This window comes from Cyanistes caeruleus, chromosome 32 (assembly GCF_971803275.1).
Source record: "Cyanistes caeruleus chromosome 32, bCyaCae1.hap1.1, whole genome shotgun sequence".
Lineage (NCBI taxonomy): Eukaryota > Metazoa > Chordata > Aves > Passeriformes > Paridae > Cyanistes > Cyanistes caeruleus.
The window spans coordinates 2,834,615-2,858,653 of NC_141733.1; the positions used below are offsets into that span (position 1 = coordinate 2,834,615).

The window sequence follows — 24,039 nt, forward strand, 5'->3', positions numbered from 1 at the left end:
GATGGAGCCTCCACTGCCAGAGCTTCCTCCTCCATATCCTGAGCCTTTTCCACCTCCATAACTTGACCCACCTCCACCAGAGCTAGATCCTCCACCATGTCCTGAGCCTTTTCCACCTCCATAACTTGACCCACCTCCACCAGAACTAGATCCTCCACCTCCAGAGCAGCTGCTCCCCTTGGACATGGAGCCTCCACTGCCAGAGCTTCCTCCTCCTCCACAGATGGAGCCTCCACTGCCAGAGCTTCCTCCTCCATATCCTGAGCCTTTTCCACCTCCATAACTTGACCCACCTCCACCAGAGCTGGATCCACCCCCTCCAGAGCTTCCACCTTTTCCCCCTCCAGAGATTAGCCCTTTCATTCTGGTCGCACTGGTACTATCAGAGCTCATTCTCCCCTTCACACTTTTTATGCCTCCAAATACCCCAGGAGCTCTGCTGTCGTGGTCAATGATACCTGCAAGAAATGGAAATTAGGTTCAATTTCTTATTTTTAGCCCAAAAAATTCTGAGCAGGGCTGGTTTAAATGTCATCCTTCCTACCTTGGTGGTCATGGACTTATTTTTGAAGGTGCCCAACAAGAATCTCCCATAGCAGAGATCAGACTATGGAATATTTTATCATTTTTCTTAGTTTTAACTTTTTTAAAAACACAACGTATGTCTTATTCCACACATGAACACTCAGTGCAGCCCAGCATTTGCAGAGGCCAAGATTATGTTTTTCTCTCCTTCAGCTTCCTCAACTTTTCCACAAATCTTGGGACTAGTTTTTATTTCCTTCCCTTCTGCCCTGCAATCAAACAGACCTATGGGTTAAATGTGGTGTTTCCCATGTCCTCCAAATTTATTAGATATTAGCCAATAATTCTAAAGCCAGATGTTATAATAACATGTTTTCATAAATTCCCCTTTGCATCCTTTCCTGAATTAAGATGGAAACTGGGATTGGTAGTTCCAATGATGTCAAGATCACAAAGTCGGAACAGTTTCCTTTAAAAAACCCTGTGAAAATCCTTGGGATACTCACATATCGTGGCCGGTGATCCTTCCTGGATCCTGTGGAGGAAAAATTACATTGAGGTAAAGCAGCCAATAAAATCAGAATTAAAATTCATGTTTAACCTGAATTTAAACCCATTTATCAATTATCTGCAGAAAGGTGATTCCTCCCAGTCCCAGTCCACCCCAGAGATCCCAGTGACAGATCCATGGACACGCTACTTTGTCTGGGTGTTTCTTCCAGCATGGATTTTGCCCCCACCTGTTCTCCTCCTCCTCAAGGAGTGATCGATACATGGCGATCTCAATGTCCAAGCCCAGCTTCACATTCAGGAGGTCCTGGTAATCATGGACAAGTTGAGAAAGGTCATCCTTGGCCTGTTGGAGAGCATTTTCCAGCTTCTGGAGCTTTTCCTGGCTGTCCCTGATGGCCAAGCTCCCACAGTGCTCAGCATCTTTAATGGAGTCCTGGAGGCTGAAATTCTGCAGAGGGAAAAAGGGGAATATGACCATGTCCCATCTGTGGGGAGGATTTTATAACAGAATCATGGAATATCTATAGTCAGGAGGGAACCACAGGAATCATCGAGTCCAACTCCTAGACCAGCACAGGAAAACCCCAAAAATCCCTTATTTTTCACACCCTCCTAGAATTCCTTGGAAATCAAAAGGCTTTCCTCAGTTACAGAACACCAAGAATATATTAGACTGGGTAAATTAACACAATTAAACCCCAATATAGATCCCAAAAATCTAAATCTGCTTCATTGGGAAGAGAAAATTTCATCCCTAAGTTTGCCTCCAAATGATTGGCTGCCATATACTGCATTGATATCACATGGAAAAGGGACTTAAACAATTTAATCTTTCTGGAAAGTATCAGCTTTACCCTTTTCCTTGCAATTTCAATTTCTGGTTGGAGTCTTTGGATCTGCCTGGCAAGTTCCTGGATTTCCTGGTGACTGTTCCTCAGCTGCTCTCGTTGATTCACCCACATGTTCTGCAGGTCCTGGTACTGATGGGAAGAGGATACAACACATATTTAATTTCTTTTCCAATGAGGAGATTTGTGTTCCTGTTTCCATGGTATCCACTCACCCTGCGCTGGTACATGGCATCCACTTCGGCTGTGCTCCTGTGGGCCATCCCCTCATATTCCTGCCTGACCTCCTCAATGATTCCTTCCATGTTCAGGTCCCTGTAGTTGTCCATGGACAGAATAATATCAGTGTTCCCAACAACCGTTTGCAGCTGAGACAGCTCCTGCATGGAAAACCAGGTTAGGGATTTTAACAGTCATTGTGGTCAGTCCAGGTCAGTCCTGGAAAAATTTGGACCTTGTGGCCAATTTCCCACTGGAATTTCTCCACCTGCAGCCCCTAGGAACCACTGTACCCCTACTACCTGTAATTTTCAATGTCTTCCAGCCTTCAGGACACACCATACTCCATTTCACTCATGAAAGTCCAAGGATAATTTATTCTCCAAGCCAAAAAATCCCACCCAAGCAAAATTTCTGGGAATTTCTAGAAGACATGTCCTTCAAGTCCTGAGGGTAAGATTTTAATAACTCACAGCTTCATATAAACACCGAAGGAATTCCAGCTCCTGCCTCAGGATATCCACTCGGACATCAAACTCCATTTTTCCCATGTAGGCACTATCCAGTTCCTGCAAAAAAAAAAAAAAAGCCCATTGGAATATTTGTATTTTTTTGATCCAAATGCTCCACTGAAGTGCAATTCTTGTGATATTTCTATAAAATCTTCATTCCTAGGATCAAATAATGGCATAGAGATCTCAGATTTCATTTGAAAAGCAATGGGAACAAAAGGAAAGCATTTAAGATGAAAAAATTTGCTGGGAAATGAGTACCCCAACTGCAGCAGTAAATTGTTCCTGGGGAACATGAGAAATGGGAAAATACCATTTTTATTCATATTTCTAGTAAAAAGTTGCCTAAATTTTCTCTTCACAGACAGTTTTATTCTTCTAAGACATCTACAGACATTACTAAATAATAATATTCTACCTGGACTGGGATTGAGTGAATAGGGAAAAAACAGCAAAGGTCCTACAAAGGGCCAATTCATTCTCTAGAGGAAATAATTCCTCCTCAGTCTTGTTCTGGTTTTCAGTTACTTTGGTTAAAATTAGACAAAGCTCAGTAAAGACTTCAGCTCTTGAGAACCTTGTTAACCACCCAGATATTGTTTTATTTCCAAGGCTTTGATTTTGCTCAGGGTGTTGGGTTTATTCACCTTTTTAAGCTCCACAAATTCTTCCTCCATGGACGTGCGTTTGTTGATCTCATCCTCAAATCTGGGATACATAAGGAGGTAGATTATTATCTATCATCTATTATCTATTATTAATTATCTATTTAATTAATCTATCCATTATCTTTAATTGTTTGTCTTAATTTTTAAGCCAAGTGGACCATTAAACAACAGAATCGTCCAAAGACTGAAAGTGTTGAATTTTCATTTTACTTTAATTGCAATTTCTGGCAAGTGCAAACCCTCTTCAAAGAGAGGTACTAAAACAGCCCAAAAAATGGGGTCAGTACTGATCAGTCCTAAATTTAGTAATTCTGAACTAAGCTTTCCACTTCTCAGAGCTGTGGGTAGACATAAATTATCTAAGCCAGAGAAGGTGACACTTCCCAGCTTAACCCCAAGCTCAGCTCTGTCCCTCCCCACCAGGGCCCTGCAAATGGAATCCTGGGTCACTCACTGCTAGGGGGAGAAACAATAGGAGTCTGGGAAGGAAAAATGATGGGAGAGATCATCATAAATTTTGATTTTCCTCTCATTTCAACTCTTACCAAACACTTCCATCATCAAAGTCAAGCCCTGTAATGCACCTTCAGCAGAGCAGGGCTAAGAAAATCCAAACTCCTGCAGATGCAAAGCTGAGCTTTTACAAGGGCACAATGAGCATCACCTGGGAAAATCCCAGCACCTGCTTTCCCAGATTTGTGACTATTCACCTGTTTTTATAACCCTCAACAAGCTGGAGCATGTTGTAGGCTTCAGGATCCAGCTGCTCCTTCTGGCTCTGGAGTGTCTCAAGCTGCCGCTGCAGGTTGGTGATGTAGGACTTGAAGAAGTTGTTGATGTTCCTGCTTTCCTCAGGGCCAGAGCTTTGCTGCTGCAGAAGTTCCCACTTGGCCAAGAGTGCCTGATTCTGTCGCTCCAGACATTGAACCTGGAAGGGAAAACAGATCCAGAGGGGCAGTATTCCTCCAGTTGGCATCTCTGCCAAGGAGATGGGCTGTTAGAGCTGGGGATGTTCATGTGGAGAAGAAAAGTGAAAGGAGACCCTGGAGCCCCTTCCAGTGCCTAAAGTGGCTCCAGGGAATCTGTCTTAGGACAAGAGACTGGAGAGAAAAGACATGGGGGAATGGCTTCCCACTGTCAGAGAGCAGGAATAGGTGAGATATTGGGAAGAAATTCCTCCCTATGAGGGTGGTGAGGCCCTGGAATGTTTTTCCCAGGGGATTCTCCATTCCTGGAGGTGTCCAAGGCCAGGTTGGATGGGTGTGGAGCAAAGTGGTCTAGTAGAAGGTGTCCCTGCCTGTGGCAGTAATGGGATTAACTTTAAGGTTCCTTCCAACCCAAATCACTCCACAATGTCTATAATAGTGACCTGGACACCCAAAAGTTTAGGAGGGAAAGAAGAGTCACTGACATGCTAATTTTTCAGGACTATGGAATCTTAAACCTCCTCAGTGTAACCAACACCTCCTGTCTGGTGAAACAGGAAACCCTGAAGTCTCCACATGTAACAGAGAGAAGCAGAGACAGACACCTCCCAGATACAATGGGGTGGAAGAGCTTTCATGGCTGGCTTGAGCAGAAACAGAAGAGAAGACAGAACTGGAGAAATGGAAAGTCATGAAAGACCACCTAATAGAGAGCAGGGCTTCCAAACCAATAAGTGTTTTGTGTAATAATTCAGAGAAATTGAATTAACTTGCAATTTCTGGCGAGTGCAAACCCCTGCAAGAGGATGCACTAAAACAGCCTGTTCTTGCAAGGTCTGGCTTTGCTTGAGAAAAAATTCTAACTCATCAAGATGTCTATCACCCATTTTTCCTGCTGGCATCAACAACCTTCAGGCACTGGAATATAAGAATATATATTCTCAGAAGTCCCTTTCCTCAAAAAAGGAGTGAGTCTATGTGCCAGTGACATGCCAGCATTTTATTGTCCTGATACAAAAGATGACTCCAAGATCTTTATCCCAAGGCAAAAAGTGATTCACACAACAAAGTTAACAGTGACCCATTGTGAGCTTCACAACAGCCTGTGGGAATTCAGCCACTGCTGGGATTTTTGGAGGGAGAGGATGGAACATGACAGTGTCCGCATGACCGACACCTACCTTATACCTCCCCCTTCCCAGATAACACCAGAGAACAAGACTCACCTTCTCGATGAATGATGCAAATTTGTTGTTGAGAGATTTGATCTGCTCCTTCTCATCTGAGCGCACTTGCTGGAACTCGGGGTCCACCTGGAGCTGTATTGGCCTCAACAGGTTGGTGTTGACATGGACCTCCTCAATGCCTCGGAGAGCTCCAGCCTGTCCCAATCCCTGTCCAGCCCCTTGTTCCCCTACTCTAAGGCCTCCTCTGAGCACCTCCCTGCCTGAACCTCCTCTGTAGGTGCCACTAAGCCCTGTTTCACCACTCTGAAAACCTCCTATGAAATATCCTCTTCCACCAAATCCCCTCTCAGGTTGTCTCCAGCCACCAAGCCCAAGGCATCTCCCATATCTTACTCCTTCTCCTCCATAGCCTCCACAAGTATAGACATTCCTAAACCCTCCAAGGTTGTGGAGGCTCCTGCTACCATACCCATACCCAAACCCTCCAAATCTCCCATCTCCACCACCAGTGGTCCCACAGTGAGTGGAAGAAGAACTGAAATTCCCATTCCCATATCTGGAGAAATATTGTCTCATGGCAGCACTTCCAGGCAGGAGAGCTGGTAGAGGAGGTGATGAAACAGGAGGAGAAATGAGAATGAAGGATCCTCAGCTACTCCAGAGGAGTATGGAAGTTCTCCTTTATACGTTCTGGAGGAGCTTGTCTCCATTCCGTGGTAATTAGCAGGTCTCTAATGTTGTTATTGGGTTTGGTTAATCAGGCAGCAATTAATGGCTGCCCGGAGAGGTCGGATAAACACCAACACCAGTGGGGCAGTTGTGAAATTCCCCAAATCCTGCCTGACTCATGAGCTTTGCTGACAGATCTCCTTATCTCATTAGCCTCCATCCGTAATTACAGTTACCCCTGCTCATATTCTCTCCCATATTTCCCCACCTCTTTTGGTATTTCAAGGGGTGCAAGACCTTGATGGTCCTTGGGGGTGTCTGACCTCCCCTCACCACATCACAAGGAGCACCTACTGTGCTCTTTGTTTCCCATTCATGTTCTTTTCTCATTCCCAGAATATCCCAGGAGCAACTTTTACTTCTTACAGGGAGGATCCATCCCTCTTCCCATCCCTGTGCCAGACTCCACCTTTCCAACATTCAGTGGCCAGGGACATATGGAAAAGCATTTGGGAGCCAAACTCTACAGCTGGCAGCACCACTTGGAGGCTCCAGTCCAGATTAATTTCTCAAGAAGTCACTAGGATGAGGTTCCTCCAAAACCACCTCTGGAACCACTTCCCCTGGGAAGAACCTCCTCTTTGACCCTTTTGTGACTTTAGGAGGAGCTGGACTTCACCTGGCAGGATCCTCTTCCTCCCAAAGGAGCTGGATGAAGCCAGTTTGAGAATCCATGAGTTACACAGAGGTCCTGTGGTCAGGGCTGTGCAACCCTGGCTCCATTTGGAAAAGACCTAATAAGTTCCTTTAATTAGGGGTTTGTAGCTAGAGGTTATTAATACAGCTAGAATAGACAAGATTTAGGATGTTCAGTGAGACTTTTCTCACCTGGAAACACAGTGTTTTCCAGGAAAAGAGATGAGAAATCCACTTTTCCCTTCTGAAATCCCCTACCTCACCTTACACCAGGAACAGCCAAACTGGTATCTCAGACATTCCTTTTGTACTAATTAAATTTTACTCATTTTCTACATTTCCTGAAGAAATTCAACCAGATTTCCAGCTGATTACTCCCTTTTTACAAACCTGTGTAAAAAATCTGACTTAGATTGAGAATTCTGTCTTCTGCAAGAATTATGATGAACATTAAAAATGGTGCAATTAACAGGATTTTACAAGTGGGGGAGAGGGGAAAGAATTCCTGACAGAGAGTGGAACAGTTGGAGCCAGGTGGGGGTCTGACTCTTCTCTCAGGATATGAGTGATAGAATGAGAGGAAATGGCCTCAAATTGTGCCAGGTTTTGCTTGTAAATTAGGGGAAATTCCTTCCTAGAAAGGGTTGTCCAGCCCTGGCACAGCTGCCCAGGGCAGGGGTGGAGTCCCCATACCTGGAAGTGTCCAAGAAATGTGTGGACGTGGCACCTAGGGACACGGTCCGTGGTGGCCTTGGCAGTGCCAAGGGGAAACATTGGACTTGATTATTCCAACCTAAATGATTCTGTGATTCTGAAGGGCTGGTAGTGGCTCCAATATGATTCCCCTCTCCACCTCTCCTCTTCCCACTTTGTGAGTGTCTAATTCTGGAGTTGCGCTGGGCAACACTCCAGGTAATCCCTATGGATCATGGAAGGAAGTGTTGTGACCCCAGAGAATGAGCAGCCGCAACTCCCTGTGAAACATTAGTGAGAGATGTGTCCCTCCCTGCGCAGCAGCTGAGGCAAACCAAGCATGAATTCAGAGCTTTCCATGGTAGCTGGAGCCCAGAGCTGGAGCGAGGAGAGCAGTCATCCCACCCCACGTGCCGTAATCCAGGGTGTGGGCAGCTGTTGTGATCGGAGCTGGCACTGGATCAGCCTTGGCAGCATATCTCAACCACACCTGGACCTGTCAAGCTGGCTCCAGAAACAGGGATGCATCCCAAGAGATGTCCATGCATCCTGTGGATTAAGGGGGAGCTTCCTGTCATTCCTTCCTCTTTCTGACATAGGTGGGACAAAGGAATCACTGGTTCATCCATCATTCTTCCCAGGGAGATGGGTTTTCACAGGATCAGAGTGTTACAACCACAGGCTCAACCTGGCTCTTTGTCTTGGGATTTTAAGGATGAATTTAAACTGCATCCCAAAACTTGATCCATTAAAATTGTCTGCTGGGCCACTTGTACAGCTATTGGAGCAGGGACTGTGGGCCCTTGTGTTGTCATGCACATCTGAAGCAGTTGGGGGGCACTTGGAGAAGATGGGGAAGTTCCTCCCACATGGAAAAGCCTCTGAGACAGTGACAGAAGTGTGACATTTTGTGGACAATGAGGGAACCAGGAGAGCACCAGGATGGACATGTTGGAAACATCCAGAAATTTAGAGGCAAACCCTCTAAGAGCATTTTTTTAGAGCTTTTTTAGCACAACTGGGGCAGGAACCTGCCAAACTCCACCACCTTCATCCACCTCCATCCACATTCAACTCAAACCCTAATGGGACTAATAAATCCCAGATCTCAGGGGAACACTCAAGGAAACACCTCAACATTCCCATAGGATCATCTAAATAAGCTCAAAATAAGGTAATGAAATGGTCTGGGTTGGGAGGGAACTTAACGCTCATCCCATTACTTCCACAGGCAGGAACAACTTCCAGGGTGCTCCAAGCCCTGTCCAGCTTGGCCTTGGACACTTCCAGGAATGAAGAATCCCCTGGGAAAAACATTCCAGGGCCTCACCACCCTCACAGGGAAGAATTTCTTCCCAATATCCCACCTATCCCAGCCCTCTGGCAGTGGGAGGCCATTCTCCCTTGTCTTTTCTCTCCAGGCTCTTGTCCCAGGACATCTCTCCTGCAGCCCCTTTAGGCACTGGAAGGGACTCCAGGATCTCCCTTCCACCAGACAGGTAGCTCCAAGCCCCATCCAACCTGTCCTTGAGCACCTCCAGAGATGAACCAGCCATAAACACTTTAGAAAATAGAAATAAAAAGAATTAAAAGAAAGGGGGGGTGGGGGGTGGGAAGGAAGAACTACAGAAAACACAAAACGTAAAATTACTAAAATCCTGAGGGTGTCTTGCAAAGCCAGGTCCTAAATATAAGGAAATAAGGATCTTTATTATAAAAATATATAAAATAAGGAAAGAAGGATCTTTACAAGCCCCGCTGTCAGAACACTGTGAATAAATAAGGATATCAATGCACTTTTGACTGTTCGAGAAGTACTGCCAGAGCCATACAGTAGCACATTAAGAAATCCAGTATTTAAATTTAATAACTTCCCCAATGAAGGAGATAAATGAGCACTGAGAGAGATCTTGATCTCCAGCTGCCAAAGTTCCTGCATAATTAGGGCCCTCAGTCACTTGGAACTGGGGCTGGGATGACACAGACTCATAAAAATGCTTTTAGCCCACAGACTTTCCTTTTCTCCCCCACTCCTTCCCTGGGATAACCACAACCTCTCCCTGTGGTCAGTGAAGGCAGCAAGGACTTGGAGAAGAGAAAAAAAAAAGAGAGAGAAATGTCAGAAACCTTGTGTTTTTTGCAGAACAAGAGGTGAAACGTTGGTACTCTCCCAAAGCTTAGAGTATTTTTATTTCTATTTTATTTATTTCTATTTTAAGCCTGAGGTTTCCCATCTGCAAGAATATATTGTCCTAATGATACAGATATTCCAAAGTGAATCCCACATCCATCATTTAGAGGACAGGGAGATCAGATGGAATTTCCCTCACAGACCTAGAGCTGGGTGAGACTGTAAGTTGCTATAAAACCACAAGAAAAAATCCCTCTATCAGGAATTTTTTTTAATTCCATGAATTCACAACACTTTGTGGTAAATAGTGAAGCTTCCTTGTGAGAAAACTGTAACTGGAGGTGGTCTGGGAAGGCCCTAAATGGGAGAGATTATTCTTGTGCAGACAGACAGAGCTCAGGTGGTTGGGAATGATTTTGGTGGGGGGATATCTTCTTTTGCCTTTGTTTAACGGCAGTGTTTTATAGAAGCATTAGAATTCTGTTGGAATTGGCAGGATCCAGGGCAGAGGATGGAGGGAGGAGAAAGGGCAGTGCTGGACATTCCAAACAGGGCAGATAAGGAGGAACAGGACCCATCATTGGGTCACTCCATCAGGAGCTTCTCCAAAACACAAATGGAAGGAAGCAGCCGATGGACTGCAGAATTCCAGAGCAGGAGGAACAACTCTGCTGCCACAGAGGAATTTTATTTGTAGGGGAAGGAGGACACGAGTAGATAAAATAGAGACCAGGATCTCTGGGGCAGCATGGAACAACATGGTAGAGGTTGGAATCAAGTCCAAGATCCAATGAGAGTGAGGGAAGCAAAGGTGATGAGCATGGGAAGTACTGGAATGCCCTCACAGAGCAGGAAGACCTTCCCCAGAGCCAGAAACATCTGTGCAGGGATGGTCACAACCTTTCCCCGTGGTCAGAAAAGGTGGGAAGACTCTGAAAGGAAGGAAAGGGAAATGTCAAAAATGTGATAATTTTTGCAGAAAAAAAAGGTGAAATGCCATGGTGACAGCTCCAGGCTGGAATTTTGATGTTGAGGAAGCCAGAGGGAGCTTCCAGGGTGGATTCCACCCACAGTGGGGAGGGAGGTCACCAGCTCTAGGATTGGAAAATCGTTGTGTCCCCAAGGGAAGGGTCTCTGGTGAGGCTCATTTAGGGACCAACAACTCAAAATCTGACTTTAACTTGCAATCTTGTTAACAAGGAACTGATGACTCTTTTAATCTTTTTCAATAAATGATTCATTATTTGGGGTTGACAGGAAGGTAAACAAGCCAATAATATCCTCAATAATACCCTTGATATTAAATCGTCAATTTAGAAAATAACAACATAATTATGATACCTGTTAATCTCCTCTTTCCCTGACAATAATGTGAAAGTTTATTAATTAAATTTAATATGATTTGTGAATAAACTGAAGTAATTTTTCTATTGCTGTTATTATTAACAATGGTGGTGAGTGGACAAAGGAGAAGCTCATTAATTTTTTGCTTCACTGGCTCATGCCAAATATCAGCCTCTGATCTCTGAGATCTCAGACAGGCTGAGCGTGTCCCGGTGCCTCCACACACAGCTGATGCCCTCGGGCTCAGGCGGAGGTGCTGGAACAAGGCAGAGATAAACTCCAAAGGGTTTCAGAAGGAGGAGGTGGAGAAGGAAAGGCACGACCTGAAGAGAAAAAAAGATTAAAATAAGGAAAAAACCCAAAGAGGATGAGGAGGAAACTGGGTTGAACTCCAGGTTAAAAGCACAGAGGCATGAGTTTTTTTGCTATGTGCACGTGTTCCTCAGCAAAAAATGGTCAATGGATGTGGCAGTCATGATAAATTTGATTTTTGTTTCTATAAAAATTTGGGCAGGATTTTGATATGGATTTCCAGGTGACCCAACAATCAGAGGTCTCAGGAATGGCCTCTCCAGCAGTTTGGAACCTCAGGAACCTCTTCACTTGGTTCCCAAGGCAGAGAAGAGAGTGTTCAGCAGCTTCAGAAGCTGGTGTGTGAGTTGAGAATGACTTTAATTGCATCCTGTCCCACAGGAAGCTGAAGCAGCTGGAGTTAATTCTGGCAGATGTTCCAAATCCAGTAAACAAGGCAATTACCAACCTCCCAGCAAACTGGGTCCAGTGCTACCTTCTTGAGGTAGAGTCAGCAACAGGAGGGTGACCACACCCAACTCCACCTGGGTTGGACTCCAAGCTCATAATTAGCCCAATCAAGGTCAGACTTTGTGATCAATTGAGTAAATCCCTCTATTGAAGGATCCAAATTGCTGTGGTTACCTCTGCAGCAGCCAAAGGGGCAGCCACTGGACAATGAGGCAAGTGCAAAAAGGTAAAGCTGTACAAAAAGTACAGAAACCATGATGATTCCAGTGTAAATCTCCTGTCTGGGTGTTGGGGAGGATGAAACAGAGAAACCTTATGAATATGATTGTTAAGCAAAAGACTCTGAAAATATGAAGCCTAGAATCGAAATAGAAATGAGAGCTAGCTTTGAGTCACAGGATACTGAGTACTAGTTGCTATATAACCAAAGAACAATAGCTTAGCCAGCGAAAGGAGAATCTCTGTTGATGAAATAATGCCCTTCTGCTGACAGTGAATCCAAAGGTCAAAAGCAGCAATAGAAGAATTTGAAAGGTAGCTTTTAGAGTTTAAAATGTAACACTGTATGGTAGTGTAGTAGTTCTTACAGGCTATATGTAAATCCTCTAGAATGTGTGTCATGAACTGATTAGTTACTGGGAATTAGAATACTCACTATAGAAAAGGATAAAACGTAACAAGAACTTCACGCTCTTACCTCTTAAGCTCTCTTAAGTTCCATGCTTCTCTTGCTCCTAACTTCTCACCCCACTCTCTCCCCTCTTAAGCTCTTAAACTTTCTCCCCTAGCACTCGAACTCTCTCTCTCCCCTCTCCACTCTCTCTCTCCCCCCCGACCACGTGTACACCGCAGCTGGCGGCAGAAAAGGTTTTCTTCCTCCCTCTACCCATATAATAAATTGCTTATACCTGAACAGCTTGACCCTGGAGAAATCTCTCACCGCATGTGATTTGTACATCTATACCTGGGGAGGGAAAGGTGTGAGGGTGGAGAAGGTCAGCTTAAAGGCTTTGACAGGTATGGAATCCTGGAGTATCTAAAGTTCTGGAAGGGACAGACAGGGATCATCAAGTCCAACTCCTGGCCTTGATCAGGAGAATCCAAACAATTCCATAAATGGGCCTGAGAGCCTTGTTCAACATAGGGAGGATATGAGGCTTCTAGAGTGAGTCCTGAGAAGGCCATAGAGATGCTCCAAAGGCTGGAACCCCTCTGAAGCCAGGCTGGAAGAGCTGGGGGTGTTCACCTGAAGAGGAGAAGGGAAAGGAGGCCTTGGAGGCCCTTCCACTGCTAAAGGGGCTCCAGGAGAGCTGAAAAGGGGCTTGGGACAAGGCATGGAGTGCTAGGACAAGGGGAATGGCTTCCCACTGCCAGAGGGCAAGGTTAGGTGAGATGCTGGGAAGAAATCCCTCCCTGTGAGGGTGGTGAGGCCCTGGAATGGATTTCCCAGAGGATGCCCCATGGAAAGCAATCCAGGTGAAGGGCTTGACTCCTTGGCTGCCAGCCCAATCTTTACTCCAGGGAGTCACAAACACCTGCCACCCCAGAAAATGGGAGAACTCCTTCAGCGAGAAGTTTTCTGGGGGTGGAGGGAGGGAGGAAGCTCCAAGGTCCCCTAGGGCCAGCAGGATGTCCTTGTCCAAGACTGAAACACAGAGCAGTTCCCATTTCAGCTGATTCTGGCATCAATCCTGAATGGATCAAACTCAGCAGAGAACTGCCAGCCTAGACAGACTCACCACAAACATGAGCACAGCCCACCTCTTCTCCTGTCACCTTCCTCCTGATTGTCAGCTGGAGTCATGACCTGGAATGGTGGTGCGTTTGTACCCAACCCAAAATTCCTGTCTCAGCCTGACCCATAACTTATGGAAAAGTCAATTTGTCATTGACCTGGAGGACAGTGACAGGTTCTGGTGTCAGAGCAGCACCAGGAGGTCACTGGCAGGTTCAGTTGTCAGAGTGGGATGTGGAGGACAGTGACAGATTCAGGCAGATCAGAAGGTGTGGAGGACAATGACAGGTTCAGATGTTTCACAGCAGGACCTGGAGGACAATGACAGGTTCAGGTGTGTGAGGAGGGGTCTGGAGGTCACTGACAGGTTCAGGTGTGTCACAGCAGCACCTGGTGGTCACCAGCAGATTCAGCTGTGTCAGAGAACTTTCCCTTGTACAGGCTCCAAACCTTCCAGTAACATTTTGTAGCATTTTGTGGTCATGTCCACCCCCGCCAGACCAGCTGAGTCCCCAGGCCACAGGAGAGATAGCATTGATTCAACCCATGCTCCAACAGAATTGGTCAGATAATGAGGGTTTTGGGATCATGCTTGTAAGCCCTATGGAATATCATTCCATTCCAAGGACAGAACTAGGGCATGTGGAAGGAGGATGAAGGTCAGGGAAGCACCACCATCCCAACTGAAATGGGTGGGAGGAAGAAAAGGAGGTACAGTCTCTGTCAGCACCAGGTGCAGTTGCTGTAAGTTGTGCAAATCCGGCTCCACCTGTCCCAGTTGGAGCTGAGGCAGCCCTGGATGGAACAGGGCTGGGAGGAAGCAGGAGGCACCACATTCCCAGGCAGCTCATCCAGGTTATGAAGGAGGGTGGGAGCAGCTGCTTTGTTCAGAGGAGCAGGGTCAGCATCCAACAGGGGCCAAGTCCAGCAGGTAAAGTGCTCAGATGTCTGCTCAACCTGTCCCAGTAAATCTGAGGTGAATATTAATTAGATGAAGGCCCCGAATTTTTCTGCACAGCCGCAGATGATGCTCTGAGGCACAGATTCCTCTGGAGCCTGGCACAATTCACCTGTGGAGACCAGCAGTGGATTCACTCACGAGGAGCCCAAGGCAGGGTCCAAAGAGCAGGAAAGGAGGTGATGGAGTATCCAGGATTAAACACCAGGAGCCCAGCATGGAAAGCAAAGGGAAGAGCTCCCCTTAGCTAAATTTCTTTGGAAGTTGCACAGCTTTAGATATGTTTGTCAATGTATTTGCCCATAGGAATTTTAAATCTCCTCCCAAGCCCAGATACAGTGACCATGGTGGTCACTGCTTCCATAAACTGCTGTTTTCAATCTCTCTTGAGGAGGTCTGAGGGTTTTCTGGTGCACATTTGAGCTGGTTTTTTAGACCAGTTAATTTGGAGGTGAGAGAACTGGGGGTGTTGCTGTTTGAAGTGCAGAGAGGGGACCAAAGGATGCTGACCCCCACTTTTAATCTCCTTTAACCTCTCTGTTCCTCAATTCCTTCCCCTGAACATCACATCCTCAAGACTGAAAAGGATGCCAGTGAGAAGTGTGCCAGATAAACCCCAGTCTGGAGGATGCAGAGGGAGGTCACCTCCCAGGTGATAAAACAGTGTTTCTCACAAAAGCAAATATTTCCTGTTCCCCAGCTGTCCACTGTCCCCTTGCTAGCCCACTCTGGGGGAGTCTGCTCCATGTTTGCACAATGACTCCTGAGGCCCTCCCACTATAAACATGATTAGAATCAATTATAAACTCATTACAGCCCTAATTACAGCCACTTGGGTTTACTTCTCAAGGAACTCATAAAACATGGCACCGATTCATTTTCTTCCCATGTTCTAATATAAAAAGTCCTGCACAGTCCATGCCCTGACCCCAGAAAAGCAGTGACATTTCCCTGCCCTCCAAACCCCACCTGGCTGCACCCTTCAGTCAGGGCATTCTGGAGAGTGAGGTTGTCCCCCCTCAAGCCTAATTTTCTCCAGGCTGAGCCCTACCAGCTCCTTCAGCTGCTCCTCAGGAGTTCTCCAAACCCTTCTCCTTGTGTTCTAGCCCTTCCCCAGCTCTGTTCCTGTCTCTGGACAAGCTCCAGCCCCTCAGTGTCTTTCTTGGCATCCCTGGATGGGATCCAGCAGCTCTCACAGTGCCCCACAGAACAGGCAAAGGGGATCCCAACCCTTTCATCCCAACGTGATGCACTTGAGCAATTTCCTTCAATTCCCTTTTTCATGAGAGCAGCAGATGGGAATGATAAACCCTAACAACCTCTTATCTTCTCTCCAGGAAAACCTCAGGGAACTCAGAAAAATCCTGTGTTTTTTGGCAGCATGATGTCAGCACCTTTGGTTTCCTGGGCTTCAACAGGCTGGGGATCTTTGTCCTCTCAGCCACCATCCCGAGGGTGTTCCCAGGACACTCAGGGGCTTTGAACCACCTGGGTCCAAACCTGTCCCTGGACTCTTCCCTGGGATGAAGAAGAAGATGATTTCAGACTCTTCCCTGGGATGAGGGCCATGACTTTTTGATCTTTCCCATCCCAACCTATGAATTTTAGAGTCAGAAATGTCATTTTGACTCAAACAGACACATTGCAGCCTGGTGTAAACATCATTTAGAAGTCAGAAGGGTGAACCTGAAGGAACTTTGGGGGTAAATAAGAAAACCAGCAGAAAAGTAACACTGGTTCAAATATACACAATCATTTCTTCCTTATTTTGCTCATTTAGGTGACAAGGACTTTACAATATTGATCTCCATTTCCATATTATATCTGCACCAAATCAATCATAGAATCATGAAATGGTTGAAGTTGGAAAGAACCTTAAATCCCATCTGGTCCCACCCCCCATAACACACACACTGCAGAGAAGTCGGGGGTGATTCACCTCTCGCTCCTCCCAGAGCTACAGAAGAATCCAGTCAAGTATTAATCAAATTAATTTGGTTGCAACGGGATGTAATTTGGAGACAGCTAATGACTAATCTGGCTGGGAAACCTGGAGCTCTGATGGCAGGTTCTGGGCTCTGGCTTATTCCTTCATGCTGGAATTTTTTCCTTTGTAAGTAATTTGTGTCCACTCAGAGTTGTCAGACCTTCCCACCTCTCACAGATGAGGAGCCGGTGTAAGAGCCCAGCCAGACAGGCAGAGGGTGCTGCTCATCCTAGTGCCAGCCCTGGGAAGATTTATCCTCCTCACCTTGGCTCCAACCACCCACTGGAGATTCCTCCATGGCGGGAGTTGGAATGAGATGATCACAGAATGTGGGAAGGAATCCTAAAGCCCATCCAGTTCCACCCCTTCCCAGGGGAGGGACACCTTCTATTAGACCAGGTTGCCCCAAGCTCCCGCCAACCTCCAGCCATCCCAAACCCTAAATGGGAATAATGAATCCTAGTTCCCAGGGTGATGCTCAGGAAAGACCTTGTCATTCCCACAAGATCATCTAAATCAGCTCAAAATAGGGTTGGGAAGGCTTTGGGTTGGACAGGATCTTAAAACTCATCCCATTCCACCCTCTGCTGTAAGCAAGAGCATTTTCTGCTATCCCAGGTTGCTCCAAGCCCAGTCCAGCCTGGCCTTGGACACTTCCAGGGATGAGGCCATCTCAAGAAAATCCATTCCAATGCCTCACCAGTAATAGGGAGGAATTTCTTCCCAACATCCTGTTTAACTCTCCTCTTTTCCATTTCAAAGCCATCACCTCTTGTCCCATCACTCCCTTTCCAAGTCCCTCTCCAGCTCTCCTGGAGCCCCTCAGAAGGGGTTCAAAAGTCTCCTTTCCCTTCTCTCCAGGTGAGCACCCCCAGATCTTCCACCCTGGCCCCAGAAGAGTTCCAGCCCTTGGAGCAGCTCCATGGCCTCCTCTGAACTCTCTTCAGTAGCTCCACGTTCTCCCTATGCTGGGCCCCAGGGCTGGAGTAGCTCTGCAGGTAGGGTCTCACCTGAGCAGGACAGAACCCTGCTGCTGCTTATGTTGGAGACTCAGCCCAGGCTCAGGGGTCTCTGGATGGGTCCAGCTCTCACCCACCAGCACTCCCAAGTCCTTCTCCCAGGGCTACTCTCAATTCTTTCTCTGTTCTGTCTGTGTTTGTCCTGCAATCACCCTGATCCAGGGCAGACCCGTGTTTCCCCTCCCCTGAGGAACATCGTGTGATGAGACAACAAAAAATTATCTTCATCTCTCTGCAGTTTATTGGTACTGAAGGACTCTGGGGCCAGGGCACTGGCAGGAAGCAGCTGATTCACACGACAGAGGGGGCAACAGGGCCACACACTCCAGGCAGGAAGGAGAGGAGGGAAAAGTATCCATAAAACATTAAAGCTGCCAAATTACTCCACCTGGTGAAGGTGGGCAACTCCAGAGACCTGTTTCTCACTCCTAAATCTGACTGGGACATCATCCCCTTCCTTCTGTTCATGTGGGCTCCTGACACAGCTGGAGCAGGATGCTGGGGACCCATGGGGGATGTGGGGGGAAACACGAGCCTTAAAAAGTGACAGGAAAGAGCAGTTTTCCACAGGCTCCTCCTCCGCTGGTGCAGCAGCCCTGGGGAGCTTTGCAGTGCCAGGGACCCATGAGGGAGATGTTGCACCCCAGAGGGGTTCAGTGAGGCCCAGGCTGGGCCAGAGGGATGTGTCTCATTTTCAATCTCACTCTGGGGGACATTTCCCCCAGAAAGAGTTTATTGCCTCCTGCATACGGATGGGGATGGAAGGGGCTGTGTTGCTGGTGGGAGGAAGAGGAAGGTGCTGCTTTCCCTGAGAGGATGGAGGTGAGGGCTCAGTATTTGACCCCAGAGGATTTGACTGTCGTGGTGGTGATGCATCTCCGCACAGAGGAGGAGCCCCCACTGGCCATGAAGTTACCGCCTGCAGTGCTGCACATCCTCCCGCTCCCAGAGGAGAAGCCACCACTGAGGATCCCTCCTCCCACAACACAGCTGCCACCAATGACATTCCCACCGCCAACCGTGCACACTCCTCCTCCACCCAGGCCATTGCTGGCTCCAAAGCTGCCAGATCTGCCTCCGCACATGGTGCTTCTGCCCACCACAGCTGGAAGAGAGGAAGAGGCTCATTGAACACTAGACAACATCCCGGGAATCACAAAACCAAGGATAAAGGTAATTCTACAGAGAAAACAATGTGCGAATACTTACAGACATTCACGTTGGATGGGTTCTCTAAGCAGAGCCTGTGTAGGGAGAGGAATATCAGTTGTAAATCTATATACAGTTGGAAGCAAAATGCTTCCCCAAAAATTCCTTTTATATCCTGTTTCATATAAGATCAATCAAGCCCCCTGAGATGTATTCCCCATAGGGACCATGTTTCTGTTTTGGGCTTCAAAATTTGAGGAAAAAAGGAAAGTAATCAGATTTCAATGTTAAATGTATTGCAAGGGATGATTAAGATGAATGTGACCCAAGGGGGGACAGAACCCTCGCACAGCCAATGGTGGGAGGTGTCACCTGTTCTCCTCCCCCTCCAGCAGCTTCCTGTACATGGCGATCTCAACATCCAGTGCAATCTTGATGTTCAGCAGCTCCTGGTACTCCTTCAGGAGGCGAGCCAGATCCTCCTTGTCCTTGCTCAGGGCACATTCCAGCTCTTCCAGCTTCCTCCTGGCATCTTTGATGGCCATCTCCCCCCTCTCCTCAGCCTCAGCAATGGCTGACTGTAGATGATGGTTCTGTGGAGAAGAAAATAAATTTCTTAATTCCCTCTGCCCACCCTCTACTGGAGCCTCCTCATGGCACAAACTGGAGGGGAAACAGGAGGAACCTGTGAGACATTGGCGAACCCCACCTGCTTCTTCACATTCTCAATCTCTGTCCGCAACCTCTGGACATTCCTGGACAGCTCCTGGATCTCCATCTTGGTGTTGCGGAGGTTGTCCCCGTGCCGGCCAGCTGTGCTCTGGAGCTCTTCATACTGTAGTTATGGGAACAAAGACATCCATCAAGGACACAACTGGCCAAAAACTCAGGTATTTTCCATGCCCCAGGTGCCTCAACCCCTTCCCAACTCACCCGGCTCTGGTACCAGGCCTCGGCCTCAGCCCGGCTATTCTGGGCTATCTGCTCGTACTGGCGCCGGACTTCCTCGATGATGCTGTCCAGGTCCAGATGCCGGTTGTTGTCCATGGACACCACCACGGACAGGTCCCGGCTGATTGTCTGCATCTGAGACAGCTCCTGCAACCAAGACGTGAGTCAGAGGCACCATCTCAAGCCTAAATCCACCCAGGCACCCCATCCAGCCTTGATGTTTGGCCTCCACATTGCAACTCCAGCCCCCTCAGAAGAAAGAGAGCTCCTACCTCCTCGTAGATGCACCTCAGGAAGTTGATTTCATCTGTCAAAGCTCCCACCTTGGCTTCCAGCTCAACTTTGGTCATGTAGGCACAGTCCACGTCCTAAAGGAAAGATCTCAGAATTAGACCACGGCTTCCTCTCATCACACAAGAACTGTTGGCTCTCCCTCTTGGGATCTGCCCATCTTGGAGCTGAGTCCTTCCCATGTCTTTACCTCCTGTCCCCCCTCACCCTATCCCTGGTGGTGCCTCCAGACTCACCTTCTTCAGCACCACAAACTCATTCTCAGCAGCCGTGCGACGGTTGATCTCCTCCTCATACCTGTGGTGGGGACAGGACAAGGTGAGACTCTGAGACCCTGGTCACTCCACCCAGAGGGCCTCCACACCAGCTCCACTCTCCTGGCTGGTCCCTCCTGTCTGTCACCACACTCACTTGGTTTTGAACTCCTCCACATACTGCCGCATGCTCTGCAGCTCTGACTCCAGCTGGGCCCGCTGCCCCAGCAGAGATTCCAGCCTCCTCCGCAGGTTCTGGATGTAATTCTCAAAGATCACATCCAGATTCTTCCTCGGCCCTGATGGTCCTTGCTGCTGGAGCAGCTCCCACTTGGTGGAGAGCACCTTGTTCTGCTGCTCCAGGAATCGGACCTAAAGCCAACAAAGGATGTGTAAAACATTTGCCAGAGAGACATCCCACTGCTCAAAATCTCCTGGAGCTTTGGGGGGCCATGGGAATCATTCTCCAAAACTTTAACAGGACCATTGTTTCCAAGGGGAAAATTCCTCCATTTTTTCTCCATTTCTTCACTATTATTCTTAAATTCCTTCTATTTTCTCCTCCTGTATTTCTGCTTTTTTTTTTTTTTTTTTTTTTTTTGGTGGAGGGGGAGGGGTGGGATGTGTGTAGCTGTTGAAATACTTCCTTTCTAATCTTACAAATTATTTCCAACACCAGACAGGATTTTTGACATTAATTTTCAGGAGCATCAGATCCTTTTTGACCTTCCAGTGAATGAAATCCCATTAGTCTCTATATTCAAGAATATTCCTCTTATCAGAAACAGAAATTATACCATATACATATTATATATTTAAAAAACATGGAGCACACTTATAACCAAAATTATCCCAGTTCAGATAATTTAAAGGGAACTCATCTGCACTTAAACTGAAACAAGAAATGGTTGGGAATTTTATAAATTTTATTCCTAGATTTTAAGTCCCTTGAGAAAAAATTATCCCAGAAAAAGGACAGACTTAAATACTTGAATCACTGAGTATGTCCCCATCCCTTTGGCTTGTCTTCACTGGAGAGAAAACCAACATGCTTCCACCAAACCTGGAGAAAATTGTTCATTTTCTCTGTGGATGCTAAATTTTGACACTTCCTCAGGAGGAAACCAGATGGAACCCAATGGAGACAATCACAGCCCAATACTGAACTGAGAAGGGCAATATTTCCCTCTTCAGAGCACAAGGAATTTCTGCAGTTTTCCCATTCCCAAGCAAATCCAGCTCTAACTTCTCACCTTGTCAATGAAGGAGGCAAACTGGTTGTTCAGAGTCTTGATCTGCTCCTTCTCCTGGCATTTCACTTGCTGGATCTGAGGATCAATGTCAACGTGGACTGGCCGCAGGAGGGTTGGGTCCACCTGCACTGGTTGGATACCTCCAGGGAACCCAGGGCCACCTCTGACAGGGCCACCAAAGCCGCCCATTCCTCCACCAATGACACCTCCTCCAATGACCCCAAATCCTCCTGGAAATCCTCCACCAAAGCCACCAATTCTACATCCGTAGCCACTGCCATAAGAGCTGCCCATGGAGATCCTTGTGCTGCCCCCCATGTTGTGGAGGCTCCGGCTGCTGAATCCTCCACAGTGTCCACTGCCACCTCCAATCCCCCTGGATGTAGAGAATGAGCTGTAGCTGATCCTGCTCCGACCACTGCCTCCAAAGCCACCACCAACAGCAGAGCAGGAGCTGAATCCCCTTTTGCTCCCAACTCCGAAACTCCTGCAGGCAGACTGACGAGACATGACTGATTCTCCTCAAAAGAGCCAAAACTGGGGAAGATGAGGAAATCAACAGAGCTGAGCTGGTGCTGAGGGCAGAGAGAAGTGCTCAGAGTCTTCTCTGGCTCCAGCAGCTCCAGGCATTCCCTTTTATCTGCTCCTGGAGGTGGGCTGGGACAACTTGGGCGTGAAGAGGAAACAAATTTATTGTCTTCATCAGCTTGGTGCGGTTAACAGATTTTTGCCAAATTGGTGACTCCACCCAGAAATCCGCTTCACTGTGCAGAAGGAAAACCAGGAGCACCGAGGCAGGTCTCTGTGAGTAAGTGGACTCCCATATCTTTATGTCATCTGGAAAAATATGTTTTACAATGATGTTGTCATGTTCTTCCCTCCTCCCATTTCCCTGCCTGCTCCTAACAACTTCACAGGTTGTCTGACTCCAGATTTTTTGCCTGACACTCCACACCAGGCAAGGATTCTGGTGAAACCCACACAGAATGAGACTTTCACAATTCTGCCAAGCACACCCCAAATCTCCTTGTTAAGCAGAAAATTCCCAATGGCTTTCCAAGTGGAAAAATGCTGCATCACTAACATTTAGCAGGGGTCAGCATTTCTGTTTTACCTGTAAAGGAGCTACTTACTTCCTTCCTAAGAGCATCAGGTGGGATTTTTCTCTCCAAAATGTGTCCCAGTCCCACAGATTCTGAGACAATCATGTCCTGGGATTCTGAGCACCAGAACAAGAGAACAAGGATATTCAACTTTTACTTTTCCAATGGCCACAGGGGTTGTCAAGCCAGAAAGGACGCTCCAGGCAGTAGATGTTGTAATGATGACTGACAATAATGTTTAATTTCATGCACAAGCTCCCCAGCAATGGATTTGGACACTCACATGAAGGACATCTTACAGGCACCTTCTCAGCCTCACTAATCAAATAAATATTTTAGTTACATTTATTAATTTTTTTGGTAAAAAAACACTAACATTTCCTTCATTCTTATTTCCTGAAAATCATTTAAAAAAGTCAAGGGAAATATATATATTTCAAAGCATTTCAACAGTCAAAAAATACCCTGTCTTTAAGCTTTCCGACTGCATGTGTTGAGTTTTCGTGGTCACACAGGAGATTTGGCCAGGCAAATGTTGTTTGAAAACATCCCTAGGAATCAGCTGGTAGCCATAGATACAGCAATCACTTTGGAAAACCAGCCCAGGAAAACACTTCTAAAAGCCACTGGAGGAATCAGAAATATGAATGTCACTGATTGTCACTGGGATGAGATTTCTGGAGCCACAGACTGTGTGGAATGGGAGAGAGGGGAGGACGTTACCCTTGATGGGGATTCAACTGTTGGCCAAGATTATCCTACCCTGAGGGGCTCAACAATTGGCAACAGTTATTAGGCAATTGAAGGACACAACAGTTGGCCAAGGATTATCCCACCATTAATGGACTAAACAGTCCATAGGCGAAGGGCTATCCCACCCTTTAGGGATACAAGTCATGGTTGGCTAAGGGTGATCTAGGTATGTGTTCATGCGGCTGGAGAATGGACAGTATCCCCACAGCATGGAGGGGACACCTCCCCGTCCAAAAGCAGCTGCAATCAAGATGGGCAGTTTCTCCATGGTCATCTCCTAGATGGAGATTTAAGCTCTCCAGACCATCCTGCAGCCCAGCACACTTGCTCATGATGAGCAGCCCACGGGAGCTGTAGAGTGGCTTGGGTTTAGGTGGAGAAAACAGGCTGTCCCTTCTCCTGGCCTCCCTCCCAACTGCCAAACCCATGGTATGAAGGCACCAGGACTTCACTGGAACATCCCATGAGGAGGTTGAACATCCCACGAGGAGGTTCCACAAGGAGGAGGAAGATCTGCAAAGTCAGCCAGATGCCTGAGTGCTGACCACACTCAGCTGCTGCAGATAAGATGCTCGGATTGAGTCACTCTGACGTCTTCAGACAAGATGTGCAGATTATTTCAAACCTGGAGTCACCTGAGCCTCCTTCAGGTAAGACTCAACAGGCAGTTGGGCTCCAGCCGTGCCCTCAGATCTCTTGCGCAAGGAGCTGCGCACAGCAGAATCATCGACACCAGGGAAAATGTGAGCTCGGCAGAAAACATGGATGGAGACCAAGCCAGGCTCTGGCTTCGCATCCGACCCAGCCAAAAGCACAGAGGAGGTGTCGCAATGACTCTTCACAACAGTGCTACAACGCCATGTAAAGTTTGTTGTAAAGTTTAGAAGAAACAG

General features: G+C 47.1%; 2 protein-coding genes and 1 long non-coding RNA gene across 3 annotated transcripts; 1 reads left to right on the top strand and 2 right to left on the bottom strand.

The window, feature by feature from the left end:
- Window positions 1-1,149: 1,149 nt before the first annotated feature.
- Window positions 1,150-3,336, bottom strand: LOC111940560 (keratin, type II cytoskeletal 3-like). The gene is made up of 6 exons (XM_086870414.1): window positions 3,265-3,336; window positions 2,579-2,674; window positions 2,102-2,266; window positions 1,893-2,018; window positions 1,266-1,486; window positions 1,150-1,153 (listed from the first exon to the last, which is right to left on the bottom strand). Exons 1-6 carry the CDS (start codon window positions 3,334-3,336, stop codon window positions 1,150-1,152), a joined length of 684 nt encoding a protein of 227 aa, XP_086726540.1.
- A 694-nt stretch (window positions 3,337-4,030) lies between these two features.
- On the top strand, window positions 4,031-8,069 carry LOC147647944 (uncharacterized). Its single transcript, XR_015281290.1, has 2 exons — window positions 4,031-4,090; window positions 4,712-8,069. It is a non-coding gene; the product is annotated as an uncharacterized LOC147647944 (long non-coding RNA).
- Window positions 8,070-17,610: 9,541 nt separating this feature from the next.
- LOC111940561 (keratin, type II cytoskeletal 4-like) lies at window positions 17,611-21,899 on the bottom strand. The gene is made up of 9 exons (XM_023943292.2): window positions 21,291-21,899; window positions 20,195-20,409; window positions 20,020-20,080; window positions 19,765-19,860; window positions 19,475-19,639; window positions 19,251-19,376; window positions 18,914-19,134; window positions 18,602-18,636; window positions 17,611-18,497 (listed from the first exon to the last, which is right to left on the bottom strand). The coding sequence occupies exons 1-9, from the start codon at window positions 21,798-21,800 to the stop codon at window positions 18,223-18,225; spliced, it is 1,704 nt and encodes a 567-aa protein (XP_023799060.1). The 5' UTR covers window positions 21,801-21,899; the 3' UTR covers window positions 17,611-18,222.
- Window positions 21,900-24,039: the final 2,140 nt, after the last annotated feature.